The 14,011-nt window shown below is 40.6% G+C and overlaps 1 protein-coding gene across 1 annotated transcript in view; it reads right to left on the bottom strand.

Moving 5' to 3' along the window:
• shank3a (SH3 and multiple ankyrin repeat domains 3a) overlaps positions 1–5,599 on the bottom strand; it is a 182,816-nt gene extending 177,217 nt beyond the window's left edge. The window contains exons 1-2 of the mRNA XM_085281938.1: positions 5,481–5,599; positions 2,686–3,190 (exon numbers count right to left, since the gene is read on the bottom strand). Coding sequence (XP_085138064.1) covers positions 2,686–2,991 — 306 coding nt within the window. The 5' untranslated portion in view covers positions 2,992–3,190; positions 5,481–5,599. The remainder of the gene's footprint in view (positions 1–2,685; positions 3,191–5,480) is intronic.
• Between the last annotated feature and the right edge of the window lie 8,412 nt (positions 5,600–14,011).

Raw genomic sequence — 14,011 nt, 5'->3', positions numbered from 1 at the left:
ATGAATGACACCCATTAGCGGTATTGGGAATCTATCTTTTTTGCTGGGTATGATGAATACCAAATGATACCTATGGTGGGAAAAAAGTACAATCTTTACAAATAATTTCCCAAACACCCCGACCGAACAAAAGGTGGTACTGACTGCTAATGCAACTGTACTATCTCCTGTTGCCAAAATACAGTTAGAGATTAAATGTTTGCCAAAGACTGAACAGTACTTTTATGTAATGACGGACTTGCTTAGAATAAATTGCAAGCTGAATGACTAAAATCCATTAATTTTCTTCCTTAATTTCCATAATTGTCTTCCATAATTTTAACACCACTCTTTATTTTACTCCATCACCTAACCAGACCTGAAGAAGAAATTCTCAAAACACAGTTCACATGCAAGAATAGCACCAGAAATAATACCCCTACTTCAGATTAATTAGGCTGAAAAAATACTGGGAACTCAACATAATAGGTCAGAGATTGAGAAAGGAATTGTGAAGGAACTATTAACTATTTTATACTCTGGCTTTACTGCATATTGGGCTGTGCTCCACCCTAATTTCTCGCAGAAAAGGGAAAATGTTGCCCAGCATGATCTTTGCATGGTGCTTCATTCTCCTGATCTAGGCTTGAAACACAGCAGGAGATGTGTAATCCTACTTCAGGCAGACTATTCTAGTGTAATCTCCTGCTTACTCAGAGTACACACGAGTCACTTTTGACTGCTCCATAAAAGATTCAAACTGTCAGAATCTGGCCATCTGTCAGCTGCCTCTATGTTTGTCTGTCAGACTTCAGGCAAACTCTCTGTTTGTCTTTCCCTCCATCACTGTGTCATCCCATATGTGTTCTTGCTTTCTTATCCATATACTGGACTAAATGTGACTGAAACTGAAACTAATAATTCGTGGAGCATCTTAACGTTACATAACCACATTAAGGCAATTCCCCGGGCAATGGGATTAGGAATCATGAACATGAGTGCATGTTTGAGTGTGTAACTGTGTAAGCTTGTAAAACCATGCCCAGGTGTGTGTGTGTGTATTCTTTCATGTAACTGCAAATACTTATTCTATATTATACATATTTGCATGCTGAGAGTTTTGAGTTTGAGCTTGCTTGAAAACATTTTTGTCCACACAGGGCTATTCTATAGCACCTTTGGGGAATTCTCTACTTTCTTTTCAGCTGCCTTCCTTTTATTTCCTGCCTTTATTCCTGGCATTCGGTGCTGGAGCCTCACTAAGATACAATGGGTCATTTCAGCCAAGTATCCAACGACAATGAGGTAATCAACAACAACAAACAGAGCACCAGCCTCTTGCCTTCGCCATCAATGTCTGCAGAATGAATAGAAACGGGACACTCAGCCTAACTTCTTGCAAAAAGCTTAGTAACTGAGCACAAGTATGTAGCGAATGGCTGCCAGGGTATAATCTGTGTTTTGCTTTACAATTAATAGACAATATCTCGAGTATTAATGTGAAACAGAAGGTGAATGGCTAGATAAGTTGATAAGTGTTGACTCAGAGTCATGTGTTATTCCAGAGGAAAGTCACTTCATTTGTCTAATAGTGTGATCTTATATGTGCTACTGACATTATATATATATATATATATATATATATATATATATATATACACGGAGCGAGAGAGAGAGAGAGAGAGAGAGCAGCAATAGCTGCAGACATATAACATGGGATCAAGATATGTTGAGCTGAACATTTTATTTTACAGCCAATCAAACAGTAAAATGCTATTTCTCTGCAGTTAAGTGCAGTTCCAGGCAATCAAATTGAAGATCCCCGTTAACCTCAAAGAAATGGCACCTTGACACTTCAGTGACAGATGTTCCACTGCACTGCATTACTCAATGTTGTTGAATCTACATGAATGAGATAGCTTGAAAACTGAATGACAGAACTAATTTACTATGTGCCCATTTGTCCTGTTTCACACCACCCTCTGCAGCAATAAAATACAGATATGGACACACTTGTGAAGGCGATCAAATGGTTTCAACAGTCTGATGGTTCTGCTTTTATTTTCAGTGGCTGCAATACTACACAGGTACAGGCTACACATTCAGAGAAACTGCAGCTTCATTAGTGGAGGAACAGTGTATGATTGGACCTGTTATACTCTCTGGGCACAGAGCAAACACAGTGGGAAGACGACATGATGAGGTAAAGTTTTACTGTTTAGGTATAACTGTCATGATTCTCTACCTCGTGCCTTCTTGGGCATTTGCAATCACCTCACAGCCTCCGTTACCCCTGATGCCTTTTCCGTTCCTCCCCCTTCCCTCAGACCCCCATTCTCACCCTAAGTGGCCAGTTGTCAAAGTCAGCTGAAGCCCAGTTAATGAAGAGGTAGATTTATTAGCGAGGCAACAGTGGAAAAGGTGGGGAGGGGAGGAGTGGAACCCCCAGAAGCCAGCAAGCAAACACAGCTACTAAGTGTGCATACCAAAAAAAACCAAAACCGAAAACAAGGGAAAAGAAGAGCATGGGTGATAACGATAAAGAGAAGCTGACGGAAAAGACGAAAAATTAAAAGCTGACGATGTTTAAAAGGACAGATAATACATAAAGCCAGCAGTAGAGAGGTAGAAAGCACCTATTCAAAGAGGAAGGGGGAGAGGCAGATTACCTCTCTTTTATACTCTGGCTACAGAATGAGCTCTTACCGTCTGCTGCAAGTCTGGGATTCCAATGCGGATGACCACCGTGTTGCCTGTTGGCTCCTCCATGGGTGCTCTTGCACTGTTGCTACGCTCTGCACTGGGACGGAAAGCCGGAACACCGTGAGGAACGGGAACGCCACTGTCCTCTTCCCGGGAGCTGCTGCTGTCAGTGCTGGCCCCCTGGCTGCCGTTTGCTGCGTGTGTGTGAGGGTGTGTGATTGTGTGTGAGTGTGTGTGTGTGTGCTGCTGCTGGTCCTGCCGTGGAGGGCTCGGTGGCTCATGTTTGCCGGCTGCCGGACGCAGAGGCATGCTCCGTGTTAGAGGCTCGGTCTATCCGTCTCTCTCTCTCTCTCTCTCTCGTTCGCTCTTGCTCTCTCTCGCTCTCTCAACACACATTCAAGCACACACACTCATACAGTCAAACACACACGCAACACAAGCACACGCATACACCGATGGCTCTCGCTCACACTACACGCACGCACCGTTTGCAGCATGCATCACTCGCCTGGGAGAGAAAAAAAGGGAGGGAGAGAGAGGAGGGTAGCAAAGGGGGAATGGGCAAAGTGGAGGGGGTAATAGGAGATTACAGAGGGTTGGAGGGTAAAAACACAAAGATAAGTACCCAAGGCAACTTGAAACTAACACTCAAATTAATAATGCAGGGCAACTTTGAAGAAATAACATTCACAGAATAGTGCAAAATCTCTTGTCTGCAACTTACACACAGGATCACCCTAATGCTACTAGCAAAAGCTGAAAACGAATAATGGAGGGACAGCATGAATAAACAATTAGATAAAACATTTTCGGATCATTCGCATTAACTATAGGCGTGTTTGGATAGCGTTAATGACAGCACCACTGCCAATTAATTCGTATAATGACCTCTGCACCCATTGATGTTGCAATATTCATAATGTGACACAGCTGTTGTCACACACTGTTGATCTTGCTGTAGAGTACTAACACTATGGTAATATTAGGACAGCGTGTGTGCGTGTGTGCGTGTATGCTGGCAACGGGAGGGGGATGTTTGTTCAGATCAATGCGGGGCAGGATTTGGCCTTCATGCTTCACTTTATCTATGGGGGGTGTCAGTGATCAAAAGCCTCCCTGGTAAACAGCAACACACAAACAGAACAAACTGCCTTTAATGTTGATGAGGTTTTCGTGGGAGTTTTTCCTCATTGAGGGCTATTTTCATACAGGTCCTAAGGCCAAAACAAATAAACATCAATCTGACCTTGATTTCCATCTAAATGCTTTGTTAAGCAGGGATCCCGAGCGTTTCAAAGTTTGCCATTGTATATGAACAAAGATGCATTATTATTACACTGACCAACATCAACTTGCGTGGCCCCTGTTCTCACATTCAATTGAATTCAAAACTCCAGATAACAGCAGAAATGCTTATCTGCTGAGATTAGTAATTGGACTCTGTGAGCTGTGCTTGAATATAGTCAGTTATTCACACCACAATTTAAACAAGTGATCTCCTCATGGGAAAAAAAATGTGCTGTGAAACATTTGCAGCAGGTCTGTAAATTATTAACCGTGATGTTAAGTCAGTGCTATGCCCCATTGTGTTCTCACTGACATCCTAGTTCAAGCTGACCAGACGGCCCCAAGACAACATTTTCTTATTAGGTGGAATTTAAAGAGAGCGCTTGAATGAGAAAGTGATGAAAGCAAGCGGATAACGCGAGCAACTGAGTACGTGTGCATATATGCAATAGTTTGCAAAGGTTTTAGGCATTAGTGGATTGAGTTGTTATCCGTCAAAGGATGTCCATCAAACAGACACCAGATTCTACAGTATAGTAACAACTCTAAACATGTATCCAGCACCATCACATCACATTGAAGCATATGAGATAGAGAACAGTCTCAAGACAGTGTAAACACACAGTAAAAACTGTAGCAAGTTTCTTAGCAATGACTAGGGCAGCATACTTGCTGAAGAGCTTGAAAAACTGTACACTTGATATACATTGTATGACCAAACCCTAGAGGATTTCTGTTTACAGCACAAATACTGAATAAACACCACCTTGAAGGCATCCTTCATTTATTTTTAGCAATAAAACTTTTTGGTCTAATATATATATATATATATATATATATTAGGGGTGCAACGATACTCATATCGATATTGAACCGTTCGATACAGTGCTTTCGGTTCCGTACGCATATGTATGGGACAATACAAAATTTGTAATTTATTTGATCAGCTTTCCTTCTGACGATGCTGTCTGTGTTGAGCGCTCAGTGAATCTGCGTTCGACTACTCCGCCTAGGCTGCACTGTCGAGCGCAGATCCACTGAGCATTCAACACAGACAGCATCGTCAGAAGGAAGAGCGCAGGGCAAGCTAGCGAGACAGAAGTTAAGCTCTCCTTGCAACATGGCAAATTGAACCTCCCCCACCCTCATTCAGATCTGGCGTTTGGAATTATTTTGGTTTTCATGTGACATATGACCCTGAAGGTAAGCGCGTCATGGACTAAAGTAAAACAGTATGTTGGATGTGCCACGCAATGCTGAATTACATGGGTGGGAACTAGTGTGTTAGCGCAGTTAGCTCGTTAACGTGTTGGCCGTCTAGCCCCACGCAGGGGTAGCTCGTTAACGGAGATTTACCGTGTTGTGGCGTTAACGTCATTTCAACGAGATTAACGCTGACAGCACTAGTGGGAACACAACGAATATGACTGCACATTTACGCTGACATCATCCTAGTGCAAAGACAAGTGGAAGCAGACAAAAACAACAAGCATGCATGCTACAAACTTTACCTGAGTCATTTAGACAGCCGTTAGCACATGATTCTCCTTATGGGGACCTGTTATGTTTAATATTGTGGCGAGCTCAGACAAGGAGGAGACGGAGGTATCGTTTGGTCTTGCTTCCCGTGAGCTAGCCAGGGAGCACAGCCGTTTATTGACATCTGCAGAAGAACACTGCCGCTAGCTAACGGCAACCGCACAGCAACAACAACACACAGAGCGCCCTCTGACCCCGGAAGGACACACCGTCGCAGCGAGAGGGCATCACCCGTCACTATGGCAACATAAACAAAACATAACTGTACAAACAGAACCCCGAACAGCCCTGACCCGCTACATAGCCCCCACCTAAGGGGTCAGTCGTCCCCGACGACCCCATTACCCCACACAAAGTCCTGCAAATGTCCAGGTGCCTTCTTTTGGCGCACCGGCCGGTCACAACCGGCGAGGGAAACGTCACTCGGGTCAGAACATGGGGTGCCACCATCATCCCACTTCTGACACCAATGTGGCGAGCTCAGACAGCGAGGAGACGGAGGTGTCGTTTGGTCTTGCTTCCCGTGAGCTAGCCAGGGAGCACAGCCGTTTATTGACATCTGCAGAAGAACACTGCTGCTAGCTAACTGCTCAGCGCGGCAACCGCACGGCAACAACAACAACACAGGGCGCCCTCTGACCCCGGAAGGACAACGTCGCAGCGAGAGGGCGTCACCTGTCACTATGGCAACATAAACAAAACATAACTGTACAAACAGAACCCCGAACAGCCCTGACCCGCTACAATATGCTGCTGAGAATATAGCCCAGAAGAGGCGTATAGTATAGCTTTTATTTTGGAAAGAGCCATTTCTCTGTAATAAACTCTCTTTTCCAAAGATGAGTGATTCCTCAATCAGATACAGGTGTTACCGCGCCAGATCCGCGGCCCCGAACCGTAGTAAGGAAACCTCTGGCAGTTACTTGAAGGTTCCGTAACTGACTCGTAGCCGGCAACAGCTTACTATACAGGTCAACTCCGCTAGCAAAAAGATCGAAGGAGGCGTAGGAAATTGCTTCACTGAACTTTATTTCTTTTCTAAGGCACGAACACCGTGTACAGTGGGCTGAAACAGTTTACTCACAGCGAGCATCGCCGACACAACTCTGGCTGTCGAGGGAGTTATTATATTCCTTTTATTTATTTTCTTTTCGTCTCTTCTGTAGCTAACCGTTACTTTTTCCCCTTCTCCGCTCTCTCTCTTCACACACACACCAGGCAATCCCGCTACACACATCCCGAATACATTTCCCATCAGGCTTCATCCTTAAAGGGCCATGCCTGTAACACAGGGCTTGCAAAATCGCTAGCCCGACGTCCCGGGGCTAGCGATTTTTCCAGTCGTACTACCAAAATCTATCTCTGCCCTGCCCGTCGGGCTATTGTAGGAAGGAAAAATATATGTCAATGCTTTTGCATTCTTTCGGAAATGTAGCTGGGTAATTATGTCATTGGCATCGGTGAGCCACTGTCAATATGTGACATATTGAAATCGCGTTTGAATTTGCGCTTGTTTTTTGCTTTCACTTTGCAAACGTCCAGGTGCCTTCTTTTGCACCGGCCGGTCACGACCGGCGGGGGAAAAGTCACTCGGGTCAGAACATGGGGTGCCACCATCATCCCACTTCTGACACCAATGTGGCGAGCTCAGACAACGAGGAGACGGAGGTATCGTTTGGTCTTGCTTCCCGTGAGCTAGCCAGGGAGCACAGCCGTTTATTGACATCTGCAGAAGAACACTGCCGCTAGCTAACTGCTCAGCGCGGCAACCGCACAGCAACAACAACAACAACACAGGGCGCCCTCTGACCCCGGAAAGACACAACGTCGCAGCGTCACTATGGCAACATAAACAAAACATAACTGTACAAACAGAACCCCGAATAGCCCTGACCCGCTACATAGCCCCCGACCTAAGGGGTCAGTCGTCCCCAACGACCCCATTACCCCACACAAAGTCCTGCAAATGTCCAGGTGCCTTCTTTTGGCGCACCGGCCGGTCACGACCGGCGGGGGAAAAGTCACTCGGGTCAGAACATGGGGTGCCACCATCATCCCACTTCTGACGCCAATGTGGCGAGCTTAGACAAGGAGGAGACGGAGGTGTCGTTTGGTCTTGATTCCCCATATATATATATATATACATATATATATATATATATATATATATATATATACATATATATATATATATATATATATATATATATATATATATATATATATATATATATATATATATATGTATATATATATATATATATATATATATATATATATACATATATATATATACATATATATATATATATATATACATATATATATATACATATATATATATATATATATATACATATATATATATACATATATATATATATATATATATATATATGTATATATATATATGTATATATATATATGTATATATATATATATATATATATATATGTATATATATATATATATATATATATATATATATATATATATATATATATATATATATATATATATGTATTATTTTTTATTTTATAATCTTAGATAAAGGTACTGACCTGCTAATTTAATTATGAGAAAGAGAAGCGCAAGATTAAATTCCATGAGAACAAATAAGATCTACCAGTCGTTAGACATTTTGATCTTTATCCTAAAAACATGGAAGATTCTGATTTTGAGATCCATAAATGCAAATAAAAAGCTAAATGCTATTAGTTAACAAATCTTCTTGAAGGGAGACATGAGTGGGACAGAGAAGGAAGGGAATATAGTTACAATCTTTGAAAGCTTCAGTGTATCTCACGGGATTTTCTACGATGGGGAGTTTTAGCACACACACTGCATCACGACATCAGAAAAGCCTTTGATTCCTGTCGAGAACTTCTCAGCATAAATAGTTTAGAAGTCAATCATGCTGCTATCTTACAGGTTCAACAATATTCAGCACTCAACAGTGCAAGGGCTTCATTCTGTGCTGCTTGGGAAAAGTAAGCATCAGGCTGCATATGAGCCTCACAACTGATAACGTGCTAATTTGGAGGCATATATTTGCTTTCAGTTAAGAGAAAATCAAATATTAGCAGGTCTAGGTAAATAAAATAAACCCATTTGCAAGGTTAGATGAAAACAAGGACATATTCTAAAATCGTTCCCATACTGCAAACTCTAACACCTCTGTCAGCAGATCTGAGTTAGGGCATGCCTGCACTTGCCTGTTTTCACAGTAAGCACATATCAGGAAGTCATCCACTTCAGACACGCGGTCATCACTAGAAATACTTTGATTTTGCTCCCTGGGCTGAGCCTGAGCGGGACACATGTCCTAGCTGTGAATTACTTGCCCTACTCTCACAAAGACGACAATTAGTCATTAAACAGATTTTGTACTAGGGTTAGTCATCTCCAGGTAATGTAGAGTAAAGTTCATCTTCAATAGCTTAAATCACATACCGGTATCTATGTAATAACAGAGGGGTTACCCAGCACCAAGCACTACAGAGGCTTAGATGCAAATCCGCTGCCAATGCTGGACACTTCACAGTATGTAATCCCATTTGCTCCAAAGAAAGAGTATGGCAGGTTGTCCTAATGCATTACAGCATCAAGCAGGTCACTCCAGCTTTGTGTAACTTTTGCCTGCCAGGTCTTATGGGTACAGAAAATTGATAGCATTAAACCTTGCTGCTCAGCTGTGTGTTATTGGTTGTTATTAGTATTGGTTAAAATGGGTTTTACAGGCTTAAAACTACATTAGGACATTTCAGAGTACAACACTGTTTGGAATCCAACACTTTTGAATTTTTCAAAATGACTGATATCCAGAATAATCGAATTTAATAGACGTGAAATAGCAATAGATCCCACATTAAGTCTGTGAATGTGACAAAGAGCCCTAAGTTGGCTTGCCAATAAGCAACGATTCCCCAAAGATATCTGGGGAAGAGCCAGGCAGACATTTCATCCTACTTGCATCATGCAAGGATAAATTGTGTTGGCAACAGCGCTTGAAGAGATCTACATACCAGGAATAAGTTATCTAGTAGAATAAACGGCAAGAAAAAAAAAAAAGGAACAAATAATTGTGGTTAAATCATTAACCAGAATAAAACTCTTCTTAAACTTTTGACTTGATTTACAAATGGAATTTGATTTAATTGCTACACCTACTTCAGTGCTCTCACAGAACTTATTCTGAACATCGCTCCTCACACATCAGTGGTAGCATTATGGAACATCACATTTGATCCTGCTAATTAAAGATCTATCAGGCTCACTTACTATCAATCTTATTAACTGTATTTTTCAATCTTTTAAGTCTCCTTAGTCAGAATTTCAATCCGATATTTCAGAAGTGATCAGTTTTTGGTCAAGCTTGAGTTTCTAACCATTTGCACCGAGGTTTCAAAAAAACCCGTTTTTCTCTGCTAACTTTACGAGAAATTACTTTTGCAAATATGCAATGCAAAATAAGCTTCCAGTCCTGATGGATTTCCTGTCAAATTCTAGAAGAAATTTCATGATAAATTAGCTCCTCTATTATTTGTGGTATATAATAATTCCTCGGAACAAGGTTCTTTGCCACCCTCCATGAACCAAGCTGTTAGCTTTTGAGAAAGAATAATATTATGCAGTTCTTACAGACCACTCTCCTTAATAGGGTGTTAGCACTTTGGTTGGATAACAGGGATTTTTTAATGGCTGCCACCTTTTCACCAATATGCACACTCTTTTAACTCTTTTACTCTTTCAAATTACTCTTACTATTATTTAAAAATGCTACTCTAAAACCAGAAGACTAGATTTGATAGAGCAGAATGAAATTACCCGTTTGCTCTACTATGTAGATTTGATCTTAGTGAGAAGTTAATTTCTTAGATTTCATTACTGAAAAAGCTACATTCAGAGGACCAGAATCAACTTTTGGATTATTTCCTTACCTTGATGATTGAGCATGCATCAAGACTTCTTAAGTAAAGCTTTTATTACTTTATGCATCTCCATGAACAAATGCACTAATGCTGTACAACTATTTACTGTGTACTATCTCATTGACTACCCAAAGCTGCCCTTTATCTCCACTGTTATTGGCTCTTGCAGCAGAACTGCAGGCCATCTTACTGAGGTCTTCACCTTTGTTCATACCACCCCAGGAAAATTACCTGTCCTTGACAGATTGGGTTCTTTCTATAAGATATTAATTGATATATATCTTATCTTATTCTATCTAGTAAGGTAAATGTTTTCATAAATGTTCAGTAAACGTTTCAGTAAATGTAACCCGAACCTTAACTTCTCTAATGTCCTTTAATTATTTTTCCTCTGATCACTAAGACTAAATCTGACCTACAAAGACAGCGTAATCTACCATTGTCTTCTTCTTAGCCTTAGAATTAATCAAGGCTGTTTTTAATGTTTTCATTTTATCGAAACAATTCTTCAAGTCAATTGATCAAAGCATTGCTTCTTTCCTGTGGCGTGGGAAAAGAAACTAGGATTCACAAATCTTTAGTCCAGAGGTGTAAAGTCGGTGGGAAACTTGCATTACCAAACCCACCATTACACTACTGGTCTGCACATATCCATAAGCTGACATTTTGATTTAGGTCCTCGGCCGTCCCCTGTTGCAGAATGGAAAAATCCTGCGTTACCTCTTCCCTTACAGCATTGCTCACTTTTCCTTTCCCAACCAACCTCTCTGGTTTTACAGATAAACCAGTGGTAATAGCAATCATAGGTTTAGGCAATATTTTAAATTCTTCTCAGCTTCCTCTTTAACTCTTTCACGCATAGTGGTCACTACAGTGGACAGCTATTTAAAGCTATTTGTGTCAGTGTTGATGGTATACTTGCACATAAACCACTACATTGGACACTGATGTGTCACTCCATACCCTGCCACCCACTGGTCCTTTAATGTTACTATAGATGTATAATGTGTTTCATTGCAAAGTGCTTCATACAACCTCAATCAGGATTTTTTCAGTATTCAGTATTTTTATTCATCCTTTCATGCCTAAAGATGAATAAAAAAGACTTCAGAAAAAATCCTGATTGAGGTTGTCATAATTCATGCATGAAAAGGTTAAAACCAGTAAACCATTTATTTCGCCCGTCGCTGACAGATGTCACCTTATCCATATGGCATAGTAAAGGCCCTAATCACGTTTGCGACATACTGTATAAAAACAATGTTTTTCAAGTCAAATAATGTGTAAAAATCACCTTTTCTTGTTTTCTTTTTTTATTATTATTATTGTTATTCCATTTTGTTGGAAACTTGTGCTTTCTACATTTGTTGTTCACATTTACTTAATAAAAACAATTAAGACTGAAAAATAAAAGAATATGTTCCAGCTTTTTTTACAGCCTTGTACAGTCAATCACCCTACAATATTTTAGATATTTGCATATGTTTTTAAAGGGTACCTTTGTGACTATTGTGAAAATAGCTGGTGAACTAAAATCACTGAGGACAGAAAACATTTCTGCAACTACTTTGATTCCAAACTTGGTACCTGCTTGAGTACCAAGAAAAGTACCAAATCAACCAACCAGCCTTCTAAATGTGAGGATGCACTGGGTTTTGTTTGTTTTCCTTTGGTTATCACTAACAATAAAATGCTTTTGGTTTTAGACATCTTACCAGACAAAACAAGCAATTTCCTTGTTTTCATGGAAATTCTCGTATTTATTAAATACAACTTGACCCTAAATATGAAACCAAGTTAATTAACAAACAAACTGTGGCTTAATTAAAATACAATTAAAAACTTACTGCACTGTAAAGTCTTTGCAGATACAAGCTTTCATATATGTTTAACCCCATGCTATGCTACTGATAAAAGCACATATTCAGTGAGTACTTGGCAATGATTCAACTACTTAATGAAATAGCTGGACCTTGACTTTAGCTTGCAAAAAAATGACATTGGCTTATCAACAGCTGAATATTCTATATTATCAGTTGTAACCTTACTCTGTATTTGAACAGAAACTAAATGCTGTGCTAACCCCCTTATAACATGTTTTTATTCCTATGTTCAACATTTTAGTCACTGGTTGCTGTTTTAAAAGTGCTTTATAAATAAAGTTGGCTTGGCCTAACTTGGCTAACCTAAAACATACATTCAGGTTAAAACTATAGTCCAGATTCTCTTACGCTCGTATCTTGGGAGCATTAAGAGAATGGTCTAGAATTATAAAGAGGCTAGCACCCATGTCTCAGCTAACAGCTCCTCTCTCTTCAGCTCAGATCTCTTTCTCCCTACCCCCTCTCACACCATCTCATGCGCTCCAGTCCAGTGAAAACAAAGTGAATAATTCATGACTTTACAGAGCAGCGTGTGCATGGATCCAGTTCAATGTATGTGTGTATCTGAAACATCTGCCGAGCTTCAACAAGAGGAAGTTAAACTAAAATCCACTGCAAGCCAGCAGCCACCTTTACCTGTTTCCCTCTAAAACATCCACGCTGGACAAAACTGAGGCGTGGGTAGAGGGAGGGGCAAAGGTAGCATGAAGCAGAGAAAGAAGCAGGGAATGTGACTGAAATAGTCAGTGCGCCAAGAAAAAGTAGAGAGAAGTGAAGCATGGAAGAAAAGGGGAAGTTAGTGGGGTAACAACAGAAAGAGGGGAGTGGGAGAGCCTGAAAGAGGGTGGGAGAGAGGGAGGGAAAGATTACATACACTCAGACACATAGCCACATGGCCTGGAGTAAATGTGATAACTGTTCACAGACCCCATCAGAGCCTGCTTCACGCTCCTCTACACCTGGTAAAGCAAATGTCATGGCCACTCACAAACTGAAGTCACCTAGGGCCACACACACACACACACACACACACACACACACACACACACACACACACACACACACACACACACACTTTATCTCTCTGTTCCAGAAGACATTTTCTTCATTTTTATTTATTCTTTCTTCTGTTCTTACAACAGTACCTCCCTTTCTTTCATAGGGAATCCAAATTAAGATGACGCATTGGTAGCATCAAACAAAAACACAGGATGTGGTCTTAACTGTGTGCTGTGGTGTTTCTGCATTATCTGAAACTCAGAGATGATTTTTAACACAGTCAGACGTAATGGGCTAATCTTTCTTTCAATTGAGCTCAGAAGACGGTGGGAATTTAATTTAAAATAAATAAAATAAATATGCTGAATCTAATTTTCTTAGACATCCGCTTCACAATTATACTTAACTTAACTTAGCATAATAAATATGGTTTGGAATAATATATCAAGCTTTGATTCGATTTCATTTCTTATGAGTTCTTATTAGTTTTATTGGCTACCAGTCTATTGGACAGGTAGGAAGTTGACTAACACACAAAGCAACAAGGCAGCTTTATATTTAGCAGAACTGATATATAAGATAACACTAAGGAAAGAGAAAAGGGCTTACATCACTTTGCAAGGCAGGAAAAGGTGTGCAGCAGGTTAAGGTGATGAAGGATAGAGATGGAAATGTACAAATGATTGACGA

This window comes from Mchenga conophoros, linkage group LG7 (genome assembly GCF_057382185.1).
Source record: "Mchenga conophoros isolate Kocher_MC1m ecotype Shallow Benthic linkage group LG7, M_conophoros_male_GT1.1, whole genome shotgun sequence".
NCBI lineage: Eukaryota > Metazoa > Chordata > Actinopteri > Cichliformes > Cichlidae > Mchenga > Mchenga conophoros.
This window is presented reverse-complemented; position numbering and strand designations above follow the sequence as displayed.